At 29.4% G+C, this 22013-nt stretch overlaps 1 protein-coding gene and 3 pseudogenes across 1 annotated transcript; 3 read left to right on the top strand and 1 right to left on the bottom strand.

Moving 5' to 3' along the window:
• Positions 1 to 1875, bottom strand: part of LOC104700833 — a 3385-nt pseudogene extending 1510 nt beyond the window's left edge.
• Positions 3474 to 5146, top strand: LOC104704484 (annotated as a pseudogene).
• Positions 10671 to 13957, top strand: LOC104704482 (annotated as a pseudogene).
• Positions 15830 to 17216, top strand: LOC104700832. The gene is made up of 4 exons (XM_010416426.2): positions 15830 to 16247; positions 16401 to 16499; positions 16625 to 16691; positions 16950 to 17216. Exons 1-4 carry the CDS (start codon positions 15930 to 15932, stop codon positions 16994 to 16996), a joined length of 531 nt encoding a protein of 176 aa, XP_010414728.1. The 5' UTR covers positions 15830 to 15929; the 3' UTR covers positions 16997 to 17216.

The raw sequence follows: 22013 nt of genomic DNA, 5'->3' as shown, positions 1-22013 counted from the left end.
TTTTTTTTGCTTTTGTAAAATCAGCTGAGAGTAAACTCTGATACGAGAAAACAGAGATCAATATTAAACAGCATGTTACCTGAGGATTGCACAAAGAGCGACGCAGGTTTGAGAAACAACCGTCACAAACTATAGTCAAAGCTGCAAATGCTGTTTGTTCCTCCCCTGCTTTATTCTTATATCTCACACCTTTGATAGTCCCATTCTCTTCTAGAAGAGAAAGAACTGTTCCTTGCTCTAGCTGAACACTGTTGAGTATAGATATAAGTTGAAACAGTCATTAGCAGTACATAAAATTGCCTCATATAAAAAAAAATCCGTGATTCAACCAAACAAGAACAATTTTAAGATAAGTGATTCAAAAACGATGTTTTATGCATTCATTATGTTTTAACACAAACTAATACTATTTCATAAAACTGGGATTAACACCTTGGAAATTCTAGTAAGTGTCTAGGTAGAGCAGGTGAAAAGGATAAAAGGCCTATAGGCTATAACAACTGAAGGCATTTATAAAAAGAAGAAACATACTTGGGAAGTGAAGCAGCTTTCTCTCGCATTCTTTGTATAAATCGTCCATTGTGAAAGCTCCTTCCAGATACATCTTCATGAAACTTCTCCAACGGATAAGCTAAGCGAATGCGTTTCCCATCCTTAAAAAGTCCATAACCATACACACGCTGAGCATCTATTCCCTCCACACAATCTGTATATACCACCCTTGACGTCATTTAACTAGTAAACAACTACAAAGCAAACTAGATGTCAACAAAAAATTTACTTACCTTCAATTCCCAACTCTAATAACTTAAGGTAACCCCCAGGTTGTAAAAGCTCCCCAACAATACGATCAGGCTCAGATAAATCTCTTTCAATCACGTGAACTCGTCGCTTATCCTATAACATCACAAAACAGTATACAATTCAGCACTTCTAGCACACTGAGACACATAAAAGTAGACTGCATATAAACCAATAGTAAATTAATTCTCCACAGGAACAACCATAACACATTTAACAACCTGCTCTGTAAACTAGTTTGGCCCTTAAATTCAAAGAACAACAGCAAATTTTAACGTATCCTGAAATCAAATAGTATTCGTTGACCCTGCTAAATAATCTCAAGAGCTCGTGCATTCCGCAAAATAAGTTGTTTTCGTAAAAACAAATGATTCCAAGTAAAAGGACAAAAAAGGTTTCGTGCAAAGACAAAATAGGTTTCGTGCAATGTATCCAAAACGTTTTAATATAAATCACAAAATAGTGTTGAGTTGACCAATGCAAATCTCAAGAACTCCTGCATTGGGTGTAAACCATCAAAATTGTTTTCACAATCACTACTAACGTAACATTTCAAATCCAAATCCACGAAAACAGAACGAACACTGCTTCAATTCAACACAAACGAATGCAATCTCAAATTCGCTTTCACTAAGAAATAATTAGCACTGCTTCATTCCGCATAACACCGAAATCAAAATCCTCTAAAACCATCCCTTCTTCCTAATTACGAATCCTTTAAAATTACGCTTTATCAAAATTATTAATAAAACAGACCTTTCCAAGAGTATAAGCAAGAGCAGAACCAGCAACACCAGCACCAACAACAATAACATCAGCAACGGTATCTCCGGTGATATTAACAGATCCGACGTCTGAGGTGACGGTGGAGACGGTTCGATCGTGACGACGGATACTATTCCGCTTCGGCTTCAGTAAAAATCCGTATATAACGAAGACGGAGGAGATGAAAAGAGCAGAGATCGATAAAGGCGACGAGATCCAATTCCATAATTGTGACTCCGTCATCGTTTTGGTTTTATCAGAGATTTTTTTGCTTTCTGCGGAAACAACGAGAAAAGAGAAGAGGTGTGTGTATGTAATGCAAGTAAGTAAGTGTATGTATATATATTTTTTTAATTTATTTTTTCTATTTTTATTTTGTTTTTTTTTGGAAAAATCCAAGTTAGTTTACGCTGGCAAAGGTGGGCACTTTTGTCATGTACATCCTAATATTATTCGTGTTGCTAATCTCAAAACTAGTAACGACAAAAGATAATCGTTAGGTAATTAAAATATTTAACAACAAATACTGACGTTACTTTTTTGTTTTTTTTTTTTTCACGAATTGCCACCACCACTGGAACAGTAGTTAATTGGGCCGCCTCGCAAATATAGTGGAAAGCAGTAGTTATTGGGCCACCTCGCAAAAATAGTGGAAAGCCCAATAAGGCCTAATTGAGAATCCGTTACAAAACTGATCCGAAAATCCGACAATCCGAGTTACTTAAAACTCGAGAATCCGACACAAAACTGATCTGAAAATTCTGAGCCGAATTAAACTCACAAATTTCAAATATTCAAACGGATTCTAAAATTTCAAAATTCAAAAAACGCCAAATCCGAACCTGATCTGAACAGATACCCAAATAAACTCACAATATTAATATATATATATATATATATAAAAATATTTATATTTGTGATGATTTAAATACTTAAAATATTTAGATTTTGTATATTCTTGAGTATCCGACAATCAAAATTATCTAAGTGCGAATTTACCGTATATGTAACTGAGCAGAGCTAGCTCATGTAATATCCAAGCTTATGCTGAGTTGAGGGAGCTAGCTCATTTTTACACCCTTAATCATAATCCTTGGAATTATATTAAATAATAATGGTAAATTAGGGAATATTATGTAAGAATAGATCCTGCAAAAACGCAATCTATTAGAGAGTCTATTGTGGTTACTGAGAGTTACCTTATTCGGATGTGGAAATATTTAGAAATTAATTACCATGCTTTGACTTTCTATTGGCAATCATATCTCTTTTTATTATTACTTTTAAATGAGTTATAATGACGTTGACTCAATAGTCAATACCAAAAGACTCTTAATTAGAACTTTTTCAAGGTTATATATATATATTAGCTAGGTTGCATGGAAACGGAAACGGATACGCGGAAACGAAACGTTTCGGAAACGGGAAACGGTTTTTTTCAAAAATTAGGAAATGGAAACGTTTTGGAAACGTATGTACATACACATATACATATATATATATATATATATATATATATATATAAAAACACCAAACATAAAAACCATATCAAAAAGTTTCAATAAATAAAACTTCAAATATAAATATTAAATAGTTGAATTAAAACACTAATAATATTATATATTTATATCTATAATGAAGTTTTATATTTTAAAAATATTTATTTATTAAGTTTCAAATTAAAAAAGAAGTTTTCGTCGTGTTTCCAAAACGGAAATGTAGTTTACATCGTGTTTCCAAACAGAAATTTCTAGGAATCGTGTTTTTGTGCCTTGTTTCCGAGTTTCCACGAGTTTCTGTTTCCGAAACGTTTCGGAAACGGGAAACGCACCTCGAAAAGAGTTTCCATGCAACATAGTATATTAGTATGTTGTTTGGAAAGCAGATTAGGATCAAAACAATAATCTATGGCTTTTTACTGGTTATTGTGTCTTTTCATTTATTTCTTTTCTCATCATATTTCTCCAACAGTTCAGGTAGCCAAAAGAAAAGGAAAAAAAAATGATACTTAATTTATACATTATTTGTTTCCATGTACATATGTTGTTGACTCATGTATATCTACTGTTTTATGGCAGGGAGAAATAGAATACGAATGTGTTGATATCTATAAGCAACCTGCATTTCAACATCCATCGATGAAGGATCACCAAATCCAGGTATAGAGATTCATGATCATTAGAATTTGAATTTATCGAGATGCTTTGATCAACCATCAAAAATATTCCTCTCAATTGTTTGTTTGTCTCTATCCTAGATGAGACCAAGCGTCGAGTTTCAAGCCATGCTATCGATGGAGCCAGAAACATCAGATATGATTACTAGTAGTAAATCTGAAGAACGTTGTCCTAAAGGACAAGTACCAATTCACAAACCGCAAAGTAACTACACTAATAACTTTATCCATCCGGAGACAACAATTACAGCAGCTAATCTACATGTAAGTTTAACCACGACATTAAACTACAGTATTATTTTAACAAAGGTTAAAAAGATTTATTTTCATAAGTTTTAATGACATGATAAAATATTTTTTTTTGGTTAGTATGCAATTATCAAAACATTCGACAATTCCACAGAGAGATCCGGTGGAGCACAAGCGGTTTTCAATATCTACAAACCAAGGGTATTAAAAAATCAGTTTAGCAAAGCTTGGGTTTGGCTAAATCACAGAGAAAAAGATATGATAAGCAGCATCCAATTCGGTTGGGCTGTAAGTATACTATACGTACAAAATCCATATGTTCATAAAAATCATCATATGTCGAGTTATAATCTTATGGCACAATTGATCTGTCTTTTTAGGTGCATACAGGGTTGTACCGAGATGATCGTCCAAGGCTAACAACATTCTCGGTAGGTAGTAAGTAATATTTACTTTATCTTTTAATTCAAAATATCTTTGGTTTTGTTGTGTTCTTAATCAAATAAGTACACATATAATAGTCAGACTCAGGCGAACACCAAAATGGATGCTACAACGCGTTGTGTCGAGGAGGATATGTCCAAGTCCATAAAACAATCTACCCTGGTATGGTTTACGACAAAGTTAGTGTTTTAGGCAAAAAGCAGTACGATGTTCATCTTCTCGTCGGTCAGGTAAAACTAAAACAAAAGTAAAGTAATTGAATTATATTTAACTTTTAGCAAGTTATACGTAAATTTAGCAAACTGTATATAAAAACTATGCACCAAATCATACAGGACTCCAAAACAAAGAGCTGGTTATTGATGACGAGAAAGACCTTGATAGGCTACTGGCCCTCTCATATGTATTCGATGGAAGGAGCATCACAAATTTATTTCGGCGGGTATACAGGAGGGCCAACTGGAGCTATCAGTCCTCCAATGGGGGCATGTACTTTTCCGAGAGAAGTAAACCGCATAGACAACTTAGCAAGTTTCATGAAACAGCTTAAATCTTTCCAAGACAAAAGTCTGGTCGATATTAATTGCCATAGTTTTGAGGAATACGTAGATAGTCCAAAGTGTTATGATGTATGGTATCGTGAGTTTGAATTAGGCAGTGGAGAGATGCTCACGTTCGGTGGACCTAGGTGGGATTTGTGGTATGGTCTAATCAATGGTTTCTTTCTTGTCGTTCTTAATTTAGTTATTTTCATAGAAATAATGCTAATAAATAATTTTATATAATAAGAGAAGGTTTTTTCTAACTTTGCCTATCAAGTGACATTTGGTGTCATTCTCACTAATTTTAAATTTAACATTCTATTTATTTTATTTGTATTTTATATGGCGTATAGTTTGTTAAAATATATAATTGTTGTATAGTTTGCTTCTTGAATTTCAACATTGTTACAAAAATATGTTTCTTCCATTTTTTAGTTTTAGCATCTAATATATTTCATAATGAAATCATACACCATAAAACCTAAAAAAAAAAAGAACTACAATCTCATACCCCCCTTTTCAACCCAACTAAAAAATATAAACAAATTGAAACCAAATAAAAATAGAAAATGGTTTCAAACTTTTGAATTAAAAACTGAAACCAAATTAATTTACGATAGCCTAATTTTAAAAAAATATAATATTTTCACATATATATATATATCTAACTCATATAATATTCAATAATCATATATAATGTATTAAAGACAAAACTCAAATTTGTATTTAATAGTATTCTATAAGTTACAGTTTGACTGTCTTTAAAATATATGTCCTAAAAATGGTTTTATAACATAATTATTTTATCTCCCCCAAAAAATAGTAGAAAACAATAGTTTCAAAATTAATTTATTGTTGATTATACTATTTATTTTAAAATGATTAGAAATAGAGACAATTTATAGAAGAAAATAATATGTATATTAAATTTGACACACTTTTATTTTCATGAATTATTATAAAAAATTAGTTAGACTTAGAGTATAAGATATATGTTTTGTGATATTGTTTTAATAAATTATTTTAAAATTAACTTATCATATTATAAAATTATTTGTTGTTAGCTATTACTTTTAGATATGAAAATAAAATTAATATATAGGACAACATAATTTATCGATCAAAGTAAGGTATTACACTTTTTTCTTAGAATACTTATCATTTTTTTTTTCCAAAAAAAAAGAAACTACAAATAAATTAAATTATCGTAATTATTTAACAAACATACAAAACTTAATTAACTTTGCTGTAACTAATTGTCCTATTACTATAAAATGGTTTCATACATTTCAAAGTAAGAACTGAAACAAAATTAATTTATGAAGACTAATTTAATATAAAAGATTTTCTAATATATAAAAAACTCACATTATATTCAATAATCATATATATTGTATTCAAGACACAACTCAAATTTGTATTTAATATTAATTTATAAGTTACATTTTGATTGTGTTTAAAAAACATAATTGCTTTATCACCCTATGATATAACAGAAAACAATAATTTCAAAATTTAATTTATTGTCAATCATACTATTTATATTAAAATGATTAGAAATAGAGACAAAATATATAAAATAAAAAATATATTCAATTTCATACACTTTTATTTTTATGAATTTTTATAAAACTGGTTAAACTGTTTCGTGATATCATATTAATAAATTATTTTAAATTGACTTATCATATATAAAACTATTTTTTGTTAACTATTACTTTTAGATGATGACAATAAAATTAATATATAGGAAAACATAAAATTATTCATCAAATAAATAAGTAAGATCTTACACTTTTCTTTCTAGACTATTTATCAGTTTTTTATTTTCCAAAAAAAAAGAAAAATATAAAAATATAATATATCTTAACTATTTAACGAAAATATATAGTTGACTTTTCTATAAGTAATGGTTTTATTACTATAGTAACATACTGTTTAAATCATTTCAACAATACATTGTAATAAAAAATATTTAGTAATATTTACTTTAACTTTTCTCTTTTTCATGATCAGATTATATAACATATATAAACTATAAATTGTAGTTGAACCGAAGTATCATGAATACTATTTTTTAAGACATATATTAACAATTACATCTCTATATTTCAGATATAATTGAATAAAAACTTTATTTTATATTTCAAGTTAATAATCATATATATACAAGTAAGGTTTCACTCTCTCCTTATTGGTCAATTTGATCTTTAATGTTTTAAAATATAATATTTATTTTTAACTAAATTTAAAATTCAACACATTTCATCATATATATAAATTTATACTTTAAATTTACTATTTACTACTAAATTGTAAATGAAGTTATATAAATTGTGAATTGACTATTGATTTTCTCCATTCATTTTCAATTAAACACACCATCAATTATAATTGTAACTCCTCTAATTAAATTATTTTAAAAATATAACTTCTATCACTACAAATCTTATAAATAGTCATTCTCACATCCTTCTCCACCATATCTCAAATTCTTAATCTTTTTTTGTTTGTTTATGTTTTCGCATGGGTTGAAAACTCATTGTAAGTGTTTAATTATATATTTTGTTGGATATATCTTATGTTGTGTTTTTAATTTTATTTCTTTGTTTTATGTATTACTCCATTTCTTATTATTATTTTTAATTGTACATTACATATGATAATAGAAATTTTACATTACATATGTATAATAAAAATTTGATGGCTATACAAAAAAAAATTATCATGCAGATTCAAAAAAATATTAATTTTGGATCATTGCAAAATAAGATAATAAAGCTAAAGAAATCATCTTTCTTCTTTACTTAGATGTTTGATTATTAATCTAGATGTTTGATTATTTCTTACATATTTGTTTTATTGTAAAAGTATGCAATGTTTTAATGAAATAAACTATTGTAATACAATTATTAAATTAATTTTCTTTAATTCTCTCTTACCTCCAAAAAAATTGTAATACATGTTTTTAGTATACTAATCATTATATTTAGTTCTTGTGATCCAACATATAATTATTTAAAGCTTTTGATTGCAATTCATATGATTTTATAGGGATATATTTAATTTGTTACATACAACATAATTTGGATTTTAATTATTTACCTCTTTAGTTTATGTATTAGTTTATATCATAGTAAATATTCATTTTTACATATATAAAAAAGTAAGTTTCCCTCTCTCCTTATTGGTCAATTTTCTCTTTAATGTTTTAAACATAATATTTCTTTTTAATTAAACTTAAAATTCAAGACATTTAATCATATACATAAATTCATAATTTAAATTCACTATTTACTACTAAATTGTAACTGAAATTACATAAATTGTGAATTGACTATTGTTTTCCTACATTCATTTTCAATTAAACACACTATCAATTATATTTGTAACTCCTCTAATCAAATTATTTTAGAAATATAACTTCTACCACTTCAAATCCTATTAATAATCATTCCTACATCCTCCTCCACCATATCTCAAATTCTAAATATTTTATTTGTTTTGTTTATGTTTTTGCATGGGTTGAAAACTCATTGTAAGTGTTTAGTTATATATTTTGTTGGATATATCTTATATTGTGTTTTCAATTTTATTTCTTTGTTTTATGTATTGCTTCATTCCTTCTTTGTTTTCTTATTATTTTTAATTTTAAATTACATATGTATAATAAAAATTTGATCGCTATACAAAAAACCTTATCATGCAGATTCAAAACAATATTAATTTTGATCATTGCACAATAAGATAATCAAGCTAAAGAAATCATATTTATTCTTTATCTAGATGTTTGATTATTTCTTACATATTTATTTTATTTGTAAAAGTATGCAATGTTTTAATGAAATAAACTATTCTAATAAAATTATTAAATTAATTTTCCTTAATTCTCTCTTACCTCCAAAATTTTAAATACATTTTTAGTGTACTCATCATTATATTTAGTTCTTATGATCCAACATATATATAATTATGCTTGGATTCGGGGATATACTTCGATAATATTTGAAGGTGACTGTGAGACACTTACTTAGCTGGTTAATGGACAACAGGAAAATGCTGCTCTCTCAAACTTACTAAGAGACATTCAGCTTTGGAGATCAAAATTTCATTTCTGTGATTGTACATTTATAAGGAGATCATGTAATTCAGCTGCACATTCCTTAGCAAAATTTGGCTGTCAAGATGTTGATTATTATGTTGAATCTGTAACAAAGCCTACTTGGCTTTTACAACAACTTTGTAATGCTCCAGATTAAATCAATATATTTTCTTTTGAGAAAATATATATATATATATATATATATATATATATAATTATATAAATATTATTATTATGTTTATTTAATTCAAGTTTTGTAATCTAATGAATTTTCTATATAAAAGAAGATTTGATATTCCATTTCCAATCCAGTTGTACTACAAAGAGAAAATAATTAGAACTAAACCTAGAAATAGAATTTAAATTAAATAGAATATAAAAAAAATAAAGATAAAATTAATCTATGGAATTTTTTTAAAGATTTTGACTGCACTTCATAATTTCATATGATTTTATTGGGAATGTATTTAATTCATATAAACAACTTAAACTGAATTTGGATTTTAATTAATTTAACTCTTTAGTTTATGTATTAGTTTATATGAACAACTTAAACTGAATTTTTGAATATCATAGTAAATATTTATTTTTATTATGTACAATACACAGTATTTGTTTTAGCTTGAATGGTCAAAATACATAAAACTAGGGGCATTTGCACAAATACCCTTTTCACTATACTTTTTTTTTGCAAAAATACCCTTTTTCGTTGTCCATTTTCAATAGTACTCTTTTTAATATACAACATAACTAAATTTTAACCTTAAACTTCAAATAATAAACTCTACCCCTCAAAACTATATCCTAAATATAAAATAGAGAATCCAAATCTAAAAAATAAAATTCATAAGTTAATTTAATACATTATAATTGTGTGAAAGAGGGCAAAAATGAAAATGACAAAAAGTTGTATTTTTGAGAAAGAGTGTCAAAATGGTATTTCTAACATTTTTTCATAAATGGGCCTATTATGCAAGCTGAACAATAAAAAAATAATTTATTCGAGAAATATGCATGTATAATTATATTGAAATACGTTATATAATTTGATATTGTAATGAAAATTATTTGATATTTCAAACCTCTTTTCTAATACCACTTTTAAAAAATACACCTTTTAAAAACTTTATATTAAAAATGCCACTAAAAACTGAAATATGTGTAATCTTAGAAAAATATACATAAACTACCTATATATATAATGTGTATTTTATATATACTTTATAAATACCTTTTAATAACCTTTCAAAACCTTATAAATATTTGAATCGCGTCTCTAAGTAGTAGGTAATATCTAAAAATATCTTATAAATCTTATAAAACTTTATAATTTTGCATATTTAAAAATTGATATTTTTAAAAATAGATAGGTGAAAAGGATATATTTTTAAAAATATTCGCATACTTTATTATTATTAAATTAATTAAAATTAAGTAACATAATTAATACAGCAATCCGCAGACTGTTACCTAGTGCATACATAAAGCATGCATGGCGTGGGCTACTTTGTAATTAATTATAAATTTGAGCTAAATTAATCTCTTAAAGACAAATTTAATCCATTTCTTCTTTATTTTTTCCTTGGCGAACTCGACGCACTTTGTAACTTCAATCCTTCAAAATTCGCCATGGATTCATCGGCCGTAGTTGTAGCAGCAGCCAAAGTTACCGACAAAGACGAAGAACTGGAGGAGGAAGAAGGAGAAGTCATCGAATCAACTCATCCTCCCCAAATCGGAGAAGAAAGAGTTATCGGTGCCTCCGGCATCAAAAAGAAGCTTCTCAAACTCGGTACTGGCTACGAAACTCCTGAAATAAGTGATGAAACCACAAGTTTATCTTTGATTTCCTTTTGATTAGAAATCAAAATCGCATTCACGATTTCAGATGATTGGAAACGGTAACGAATTTTGTTTGTAGTTCATTACGTTGGTACTTTTCTTGATGGTAGAATCTTCTATTCAACTAGAGATAAGAGTGAACCTGTCACTCTAACTCTAAAGGATGATGAAGGTTAGATTTGTTTCCTTTCTTATCTTCTTATTTTTTCGTAGATTGACTGATCCAATTTCAGTGATTTTGTATTTAGGGATCTTCGAAGCTTAGGAGATTGTATTATGACAATGAAAAGAGGATAAATTGCATTGTTCACTTTGCCTACTGATCAAGGTTTTGGAGCTGACGGATGTGATGATAATGTGCCTCCAAATTCTGTTATTCAGTTTGAAATCAAACTTTTCTCGTGGATTTATGTTGTTGATGTTCGTAGAGATGGAGGTGTTATCAAGAGAATTGTAGAGAAAGGCAATAAGAATGGGAAGCCTAGTGATTTGGATGAAGTTCTTGGTTAGTATGTATCTCATGTCTAGTTGTCTTGTATGACTCACCTTGAACTGCTGATAATAATGACCAGTATGTTGTTTTCATTTTTTGTAGTGAAGTACCAAGTTGAGCTTCTTGATGGTACCGATGTGTCCAAATCATCGTATGAAGGCATTGAGTTTTGTGTGAATGATGGCATTTGACTTTAAGTTACAGTGTATAGAGTTATGAAGTAGTCTTTTTTCATTTCATTTCTAAATAGGTATGTGTTGGTTTTCAGGTCATCTATGTCCAGCATTGCCACTGGCAATTGTAACCATGCGTCCTGGAGAAAAGTCCAAATTGATTGTCCAGCCTCAATGTATGTGGTGATGTCACTTTTAAAGTCTTAGGTTATTGCATATCCGCTGCTTAAATCTGATAAATGTACAGATGGGTTTGGAGAAGAAGGAAAAAGTTCAAGTGGGAATATCAATGCTGTTCCACCAAATTCTGTGCTAAATATTGATGTAGTGCTGGTTTCCTACAAACCTGTTATTGATGTCGTGGGTGATTCGAAGGTTTTTAAGATGATTCTGAGAGATGGTGAAGGTACAAGTGTTGCAGATGATGGTGCCACTGTCACTGGTAAGTGTGTGCATGGAAGATTTAGTCACAACTTTTGTTTTGACTAGAATCTGAAACATGGTTGTACATTAGACAGTACATTAGACAGAATGGGTTAGAGAACTCTCTTAGTGATTACTTTCAATCAAGCATGACGTAGTTTGAAATTTCAATGCAGTCACTTATGTTGCAAAGCTAGAGGACGAAACTACGTTCGAAATGAAAGGACTTGGGGACGGGGAGCTATTGGTTTTTGTAACAGATGAAGGTCAGTCCATGTATTCTAATAAATCTTTTGGCCTTATTAACTGTATATTAATTTCAGCATTGACACAAACTTGAATTTCTTACTTCGTATTTATAGAGCAAGTGATCTCTGGCTTAGACAAATCTGCTGCAACAATGAAGCGAGGGGAAAAGGCGGTATTGACAATAAGTCTTGAGTATGGTTTTGGAAATTTGGAAGTCCAGTGTGACCTTGCTAAAGTCCCACAATGTTCAACTCTTATATATGAAGTTGAAATGTTAGACTTTGTCAAGGTAATAGCTAATACTGGGACTTGAAAGTACTTGATATTGATCTCTGAGTTTCTTGTTCTGATAACTCTTTATTATGTCCATAGTTTCGAACAACAGCAAAATTGTTTGGTTTATTGCTTAACAAAATCTGAAGTGTCCTCCCTCATCAAAACAGGCATTTAAGCTGAATCATAGTAATCTTTCTGGATATGGAGGTCTTCATTTTGTTGGGATAACATTTTGCATAACTTTTATTTTATATCCGCAACATAGCTATGAAATTACTTATGGAAAGTGACTATTTCAAATCTTCTAAACACGAAGTTTTTCTGTTGTTTCGTTGAGAATAGGAGAAAACACCAAGGGAGATGAATAATGAAGAGAAAATAGAAACTGCTAACAGAAGGAAAGAAGAAGGCAATCTGCTATACAAAAATCAAAAGTACCAGCGAGCAACGAAGAAATATAATAAGGTGATTCATCAGAAAATCTATTATTGAAAGTAGCCATATATTTACATCCGAAAGTAGCCATATTTAATACTAAGGAGACATTGAGCAAACACTTGACATATACCATTGGAATCCCTGACATGATAATTCATATGCTTACAGGCTGCAGAATATATTGAGAATGGTAAATTTGAAGGTGATGAAGAAAAGAAAGTGAAGGCTTTGAGAGTATCTTGCTTCTTAAATGGTGCAGCCTGTAGTCTAAAACTAAACAATTTTCTGGAAACTATCAGTCTATGTTCGGAGGTAGAAGTAGACTCATGTCTAATGAGACTTGGCGGCTTTCCTATTTTGATTTAGTTATGCAATTTATAATCTTTTAGTAGTTTTAACATCCAGTAGATGTTCTGTGTGCCTGTGTAGACTGAGTAGTAAATTACTGCTATAAGATGACAAGATCTCATGTTTTTTTGGCACAAGTTTTAGATATTGAGTCCCCAAATGTAAAAGCCTTATATAGGCGAGCACAATCCTATATTGAGTTGGGAGATTTGATTTCAGCAGAAATGGATATAAAAAAGGCTCTAGAGGCTGATCCTGAAAACCGGTAAAAGAAGAAGCTGCGTATGTTGTTTGTTGCATCCTCATATTTCTCCTGCGCCTGTTATGCAATGACACTTTAAAATTTCCAGGGAAGTGAACTCTCTTCACAAGACGCTGAAACAGACTAAAGCTGATAGCAACAAGAGAGACGCTAAGCTCTATGCAAACATGTTTGCACCATCTAAAGTAATTTTCCTTTTTCCTTAGTTTTCAAGATCATTCCCCAGAGAAGTACATCCGATTTTGGTTATAGAAGTTGTGATGATATCTTAATATATATTCTTGTGTCAGAAATTGAAACTTATGGAGAGAGAAGAAGAGAAAATGGCAACAAACATAGACACTACAAAGCATTCTAGTGAACAGCTCAGTTGAATGATATTGCCACAGACAGATAGGTAATTTCTGTGGCTATGCAAGAAAGAACCCTGCAAAAGTAGTAACAGTAAAAAGAAGTTTTGAAGTAGTGAAATCAGCTGATTTGATTCAGGCATATCTTTTGTGTAACTCATGTTGTTGCTCTAGAATATAGATTAGGAACACGGAAACCATGATATACTTCTGTCCTTAAAGCATAGGGTTCGAATCTTCTTCAATGCAAGTACAGTTAATTGTCTCTGTATAAGGATTGGTTATCAAAGTTTGGTGAAGAAAATGCTGGTTAGAAAGGACTATGTGCAAGAAAATAAATCAAAGTTGACATTGTAATATCAACTTTTATAGCATTCAAATTCATCAATTACAAAAAGTAAATCACCATTTTTTTTTTCATTTGCTATGGCCGTACTCGTTATAGGTCCCTGCTTAAGCCAAAATGATGATTTGAGGGTGAATAGATGACATCGTGGTGGCACTACAAACCTCTAGATCACATATTTTCGGCAATACAAATTAGTAGGTCACATGACTTTCAGATACTTATTATAGTCAAAAAAGAAAACAAAAATAGTTTAATCAACTGGTCAAATATGTATTTATTCTTAATACAATGATTCAAAATGGGTTGATACATATATAAACTGCTCAAGAAAAATGATGTACGTGGTAACATGTATTGCCAAAAGTTAGTTTCAAGCAAGAGTGAAGTCCTCGAACTTTCTAGCTATAATAACACAATGGATATAAGAATCTTTCGGATAACAAATTGGATTAAACTAAGAAGACTGTAATTAATCTAGTATCCAATGGGATTAACCGAGTTATGTACTGAAAAACCAAATATTGTAATATGTAGATAGGCACCGCACCTATAATGGATGGTGTAGGGTGTAGGTGTAAAGTGAAAAGAGTATAAGATGGGATATAAATGAATAGTACGTAAACATCTATTGCCACTACCACTAACCTATTGGCCCAATGTTCATAATCAGTGAGCCAACTGTCGATTATCTACTGCATGCAAGCTAAGAGTGTCCGAAAGGAGTATTACACTACATGACAAAAACATTTCTTAAGTTATGTTATTTCTCTGTCTTTTTGAGTTTTGGATTTGATCTGCATGTTTGGACTTGAAACGGCAAAAGCAAAATAATTTTGTTTGTTCTCTCACACAACATGTCAAAAAAATATCACATCATCTTCAACCTCTAATGATATGTTTTAGTTTCTTATTGGTTGGAAAACAAAAAAAGATCACATCATCTCAACCTCTAATGATATGTATTAGTTTCTTATTGGTTGGAGAACAAATAAAAGAAAGAAAGTAATGTCAAAAATAAAAATATCACATCATTTCAAACTCTTATGATATTGGTTAGTTTTCTATTGGTGGAAAAACAAACAAAAAGAAAGAATGATCTCGGCTACAAACAAACTCTAACAAAATAAAAGTTTTTCAAATTAAACGTTCAAATTTGATTTGAACAAATGGTTTCTGTAATTATTGTTGATTGGTTTTGAATTGAACGTTCAAATTTCTTTTTTTTTTCAAATGGTAATAAGTCTAGTTGAGGGTATTTTTTTTTTATATTGAGCTATTCCTGCCTTTTTATCTCGAAAAACATCTGGTAAAATGTCATATATCGGAAATAAAATTGTTTATATGAAACTCTCCATCATCACGTATTAGTTTTGAGTTAAAAGTTCATATTGCCTTTAATTATTTTGAACTAGATCGTGACTAAAAAAAAACCACTACTTGTTTTAAAAATACATTTATTTTTTAATTTTAAAAATATAAATAAAATACTCAAGATATATGGTTATAAATATTTTTTTTTTCTAAAGCAATACCCTTGTTGGCTGCACTGAAAGAGTATATCCTCTTCTTAAAGGCCTTGAAACCTAGAGAGATAGAAAACAAATAACAAAAAAAAAAAGAGTGTTTTTTGGGAGAAATAAAAAGAAAATGGATATATCGGATTTAGATTTCAGCGACGCGGGAGACTCAAGTTGGACAATGTACTTAGACCATTCTCCTTCTGTTTCACTGCATCGTCTAGATGATAACAATGGAGAAACAAGACAGGAACATGATGAAGATTCTTCAATGGTGTCGGATGCATCTTCTGGGCCTCCATATTACCGCGAAGAGACCATTCCTGAAGATCCCACCCAACAGAACACGCTATATTGGTGCAAAAACAAGAACAAGAAGAAGGTTCATAAAGAACAAAGATGTAGTGAGAAATTCAACTCTTCACTTGATGACACCGCTAGTTCATTGGTATTATGAATTCTGAAGCCACATTTTATACATACATATGTGTATATATATACGCCAATTTTTATTTTTATTTGTTAATCTGTTATATGGTAACTTATTATTGGATAAATGAGTTTTTACATATTTCTCTATATTCCCCAAAATATTAAACAGCCGGTTGGAGAAGAATTTTCAGCGTATAAGCAACATCTAGATGGGTATCAACGGCTTGATGATTTCTCTCGAAGCTACTCCACAAGAAGAATATTCAAGGTCTCTACATATTACTTTTTTTTGCTTCATGGTCACAAATTATAACTTTATCAGTGACCACAAGCTATACGTCTTCTTACCACTTTGGCTTCTCTAGAAGTTTAAAATTTCTATTTCTGTTGCAGGGAAACTTTAACTCGGGTTTCCTACAACAAGATTTCCCAGTTGAGAAAGTATTATTGGATAATCAAGGTATGATGTCCTCTTTATTTTTATTTTCTGTCTCGAACCATAATACATATATAAGCCAAAAAAGACATAATGCATAAAATATCATACATGGGTCGCTTTACTTAATTCTTGCATAAACATAGATATATATGTATATGTTTATATAATTCTATATAATATGTATAATGTATCAGTTATCATGCATGCATGTATATGAATGAGTAAAAAATATGCATGTAAAAGTATAAATTAAATTAAGCTTGACAATATGTGTATCAGGTGCCAGTAATCAGAAGAAGAGGAGAGGGATAAAGAATGAACTTTGAATATGTATTATTTGTTTCCATTTTATTATTTTACATCTTGTGCTTTCATTTCTCGAAAGTTGAAAATTAAGAAGAAAAAAAAAACAGAAGGAACACCTTCTCATCCTTAAATGTGTTTTGCTATCATGTACATTGTCTTTAAGAGAACCATGTGGTTTTTCTTTTTTCAATTAATATATGATAAATCTTATGTAATAAATATTATTGAATTGTAGTTGATTTCGACGTGTACATATACTTCGTTGAATTGAAGCATTGGCATTTACATTACACTGCACATATTATGTAAAAGTTTCTAATTATTGACTCTAATGCATTAAAACTAAAACCAAAATAGAAATATGCTTTTACAGAAATAGTTAGAAGATGTGTAGAATATTATTCCATTCATTTGAATCATTTCTTCTTATGGGTTTTGACGGTCCACTTTATTTACTCTCCATACTATCTTCCATTGCCTATACTCTCAAGGATTATCAGTTGCACACACAAAAAAAAAAAAAAAAAAAAAAANTACCAATGTTCGAAATACAGTTTTATATTTATTTATAACTCTATCGATTAATCCTGTCAGTTTTGGTAAAAAAGAATTAACTAATTCAATTATATCATCCAATGCAACAATTCTTTTCTAAGATCTAAATTTTCCATCATAGAGTTTAAAAAGCAAAGTGAATTTAGGTCAATTGAAGTTATTTTATTTTATAACAAGAGAAATATGTGTGTACCTAACAAACTTGTAATATAATAGAGGTTATACGTCCACATGTGCACCATGTCAGAACTATAAATTGCTCTAATTATATTCTATCTGTTTATTTTTCTTTCAAAATACATGTTATATGATTATTGATTTTTAGATTAGTTGTAATGTTGATACAGAAGGAATATAAGTTACTGTTGTTTTAGTTTCACACACTTATCTTTGTTATCTAAGAAGAAGTTTTGAGTCTGGAAAATTTTATGAGTAAGAAGTAAAAGGGATAAATATAGTTACCCACGGAAGAAGCATAAGTACATTGATTGAACATATAAATATATAGAGAACATTTCTACTTATTTGCTACTTTAAGTTTTCGTACTCCAATTTCTTGTACATTCCTACACAGCTGGCCATGGGCCCTTCTCATTATTGTACACTTTATGTATTACCAATTGGTCGCATTTATTTGTTTATACATATATCATGTTATGTTATCATATCCATAAAGTTTTTTACTATACTTAAAAACACTCAAAATTAGCAACCAAATTAGCAAAGACATTCGAAACAAATTCGGAATTCTCGAACTCAAGATGCATTTCAAACTCATAATTCTTTTGGTTGTTCTGAGCAAAATTAATCCCTTATAAAAGTCTTACTACGAAGCATTTAATGTAAAATAGTAAAAATGTGAAAATATATATATATATATATATATTTTACAGTATTCAAAAGAAAGAAAAAGCACTTATATCATCAGGTTTTTCTTTTTTACCCGTTGTGGAGCACTAAGTGGTGGGCACTTCTAAGCCTTAAGTTATATACAAAATAAATATATATGACATAATATTTTTATGTTTGTTTTTAGTGATTTTTTAAGAACTAGAAAATAAATGTACGAAACAAAATAATCTTGTTATGATATACTCTTATGTGTAGATTGAGATGATTGAAGAGTAGAGCTGTCAAAATGGGCTGTCCACGTCCATTTTGAGCCGTCCAACATTGTCCAATTTGATTTTGGACAAATAGTTGTCCGTGTCCATTAACGTCCGGTCCATTAACGACCATGCCCACTTATGTCCATATTTTTATGGGCTGTCCATGGATGTCCATTGGACAACATATAACAAATTTTGTAAGATAAGAAAAAATGGTGTAATTAGCTTAGAACATAAAACATAAGTGATCCTTTTGTGCTACCAATCACATAAAACATAAAAGATCCAAACACAATGATCAACATCCAAACACAATGATCAACATCCAAAAGCAATAGAGCAAACATGAACATCTAGAATATTTTAAACACAATGACACACATATTTCAAACTCCTTCTCCTTCTCCTTCCCCTTCTTTGCCTTCTTCGAATGGATCAACAATCTCTTCAAAAACTTTAATCCAATTTCTTGCGCAGATTAAAGTTTGGACATTAGAAGGAAGGAGTGAACTCCGATACTTGCTTAACACCCGACTTCCAATGCTAAACGAAGATTTTGAAGCTACAGTCGTAATAGGGATGCTAAGGATGTCACAAGCCATAGAAGACAGTTCTTGAAAACGGTTTGCATTATCCTTCCAATATTTCAAAACATCCAAGCTCTTAAATGTACACAACGTTGAGTTCCACCTAATTGAAACATCTGAAAGTAGTTCACCCTTAGCTTCAGTTCCCATTGTTTCCACACATGTTTGAAAGGATTGTTTTCTAGTCTCATTCACCCTCACAAACTTAACACTATTTCTGATTTTCTCTAGAGCACCATCAATCACATCCAATCCGTTTTGCACAATCAGATTCAAGATGTGTGCAGCACATCTCACATGAAAGAACTCTCCACCACACACCAAATTTTTCCTAAGCTGCCTCTTGAGAATTCCTTGCATGTTGTCATTTGAGGAAGCATTATCAACCGTAATTATGAACACTCTCTTTTCCATTTCCCAATCTTTTAGCAATGCCAACACTTTTGTAGCTATTCAATGAAGAGTGACATACCGATAACACTAATACAATTACTATACTAATATGGTCTAGTATTTTTTTTTTCTTTAGAATTTGTTCTAAAAGATTTGTATTGACTATTCTAAGCACCTTTAAAGAAAATACATGATTATATACTTTAAAAAAAAAAAGAATTGTTTACCTATAACAAGACTTGGTTTAGTATATTATATTTTTTCTTGGGCAAAAGTTTATCATCTTTAATTTCAAAATCCCAAGAGAAATCAGGTGTATTGATAAAATTGGAATGTACGTAGGAAATTAACTGATACGAAGTACGTTATCCAAAAAGAATGTATTAGAAAATAAAACGTCAATGAGAAAAGGTCATAAATATCGTATGTTTCGGGTTTTTATTACATACAATCTTATATACTATTGTTTATTATATAATCATGCAATCTCTATATCTCTTATTCAATTTCTATCTTAGAGGAACGAGAAGATATCTAACCAGCCTTTCTTTGGAGCATTAGTATATAGCTAGTTAAGTAAGTGCATCGAACCACACATTCTTAATCAAAGAACATGCACTTTATATTCAGGTTTGCTGCTATCTTGTATCTACTACGACTCAATGTGATAACCGAAACTCACACATCTTAATTCCAATTCCAAACACGTTATTCTTATAAGTTTTTCTTATAGTACGTAGTCAAACTAATTTTAGATTAGGATGAATGATACTTACTCCAATTTGCTAGATTATTATTTTTTTTTTTTTTTTTTAAAATTCAGGAGTGATCCTAAAAGTTTTCTAGGTTCAAACAATAATCTTCGGTGACTGGGGAAACCATGTTAAATTTCGAACCCGTGGCCAATTTATTAGATTCTTGCATTAACTATATTTGTTAGAGTGAAACCACTTACTATCTATCACTATTTAGTTATCCAGTCTTGAACTAAATATAATGCCATTGATCCGTTAAGACTTTTGATATTAAATAGTCCGCCAAAAACTATAAAGTTCGCTGAAAGATATTTTTTTCCTTCGACGAATGTACGTATGCATGTGACACTCTATTAAAATGTATTTATGTATATGTTTGTTGATGACTGAATTTATAAAATTGTAATAATGGAAATGGACCAAATGGTCCCTTTCGAAGTGAAATTTCATGTTCACATGGCAAATTGGTTTAGTGGCTAGTGGCCCTTTTGCCAGTCTATCGTCCGTTATCTGCGTCTATAGGTACACACACATCCATCGCATCTGTCATTTTATCTCATGTATAAAAATTTCCGAAGATTTTTCAAAAATACTAGAAAATGTTGAAATAGTTAGATAATCGGATATTATTTCTAAATGGGTCAAAAATATATAAAAACATATTATCATATTATCAAATAGTACGTAAACATATATTAATATCATTTATACATCTGAAATTCAGAAATTATGTAAGAGCTACGATTTGATCAAAACTAAAACTAAGTATTAAAGTACTCTAGTATTTTAACTAAAGCTAAATTATGAATAATTAACAATTGAGGTAAATTTTGTCACTAATATTATATCTATGTATTATGTTAATTAATCAAATGATAAATATATTTGGATTTAACTAAAGTTTCCAACAAAATTGTTTTATTGGATGCAATAATATGTCTACTTAACAATTCTAACATATATTTGGAATTAAACATTGAAGTAACCCATCAATGTAGAGCCTGTTATATATTATAGTGGTTTTATCTACGACTTCAATTGAGATCTTTCGGGTTTGTTGGATTCTTCGGTTTAGAATTACAAATTGAATTAAAAATAAGAAAATTTTGGTTAGATGATGGTCCTAAAATTAATGTGTTAATTTTCTATGTTACCTTAACAAACTTGATATTATTATTTAGACCATGTTATTTATTTAATTGAAGTAACTTTTTTTCAACCACACGTTAATTATAATACATAATTTACTTTTATAAAAGAAATATGTCTATTTAAATTGATAAAGTATTTAAGACAATAAAAAATTTCTTCCATTTCTAGTTCTTTTTTCTTGAAATCTTTAAACATATTGTATAACTTCTTTAATTTTAATTAATTCAGAAGCATAATACACAAGAATAGATAATTCATTGATTACATCGAAGGTTCTATCTCGTACTATGCAAGCACACGGTATTTTTTTGTTAAATGACTATTAATTTTGATTATAAAAATACTCTGTTGTAAAAATAATTAATGATAAAAACAAATTTTAATACAATATTACTAATTTTTAAACAATTTTAATGTTACTTTTGATATATATTTAACATCCTATATAGTTTTGAGTTTTTTTTTTTTTTGATAAAAATAAAAGAT

This window comes from Camelina sativa, chromosome 7 (genome assembly GCF_000633955.1).
Source record: "Camelina sativa cultivar DH55 chromosome 7, Cs, whole genome shotgun sequence".
Taxonomy (NCBI): Eukaryota; Viridiplantae; Streptophyta; class Magnoliopsida; order Brassicales; family Brassicaceae; genus Camelina; species Camelina sativa.
Note: the sequence above shows the minus strand (reverse complement) of the source record. Positions and strands in the feature narration are given on the sequence as shown.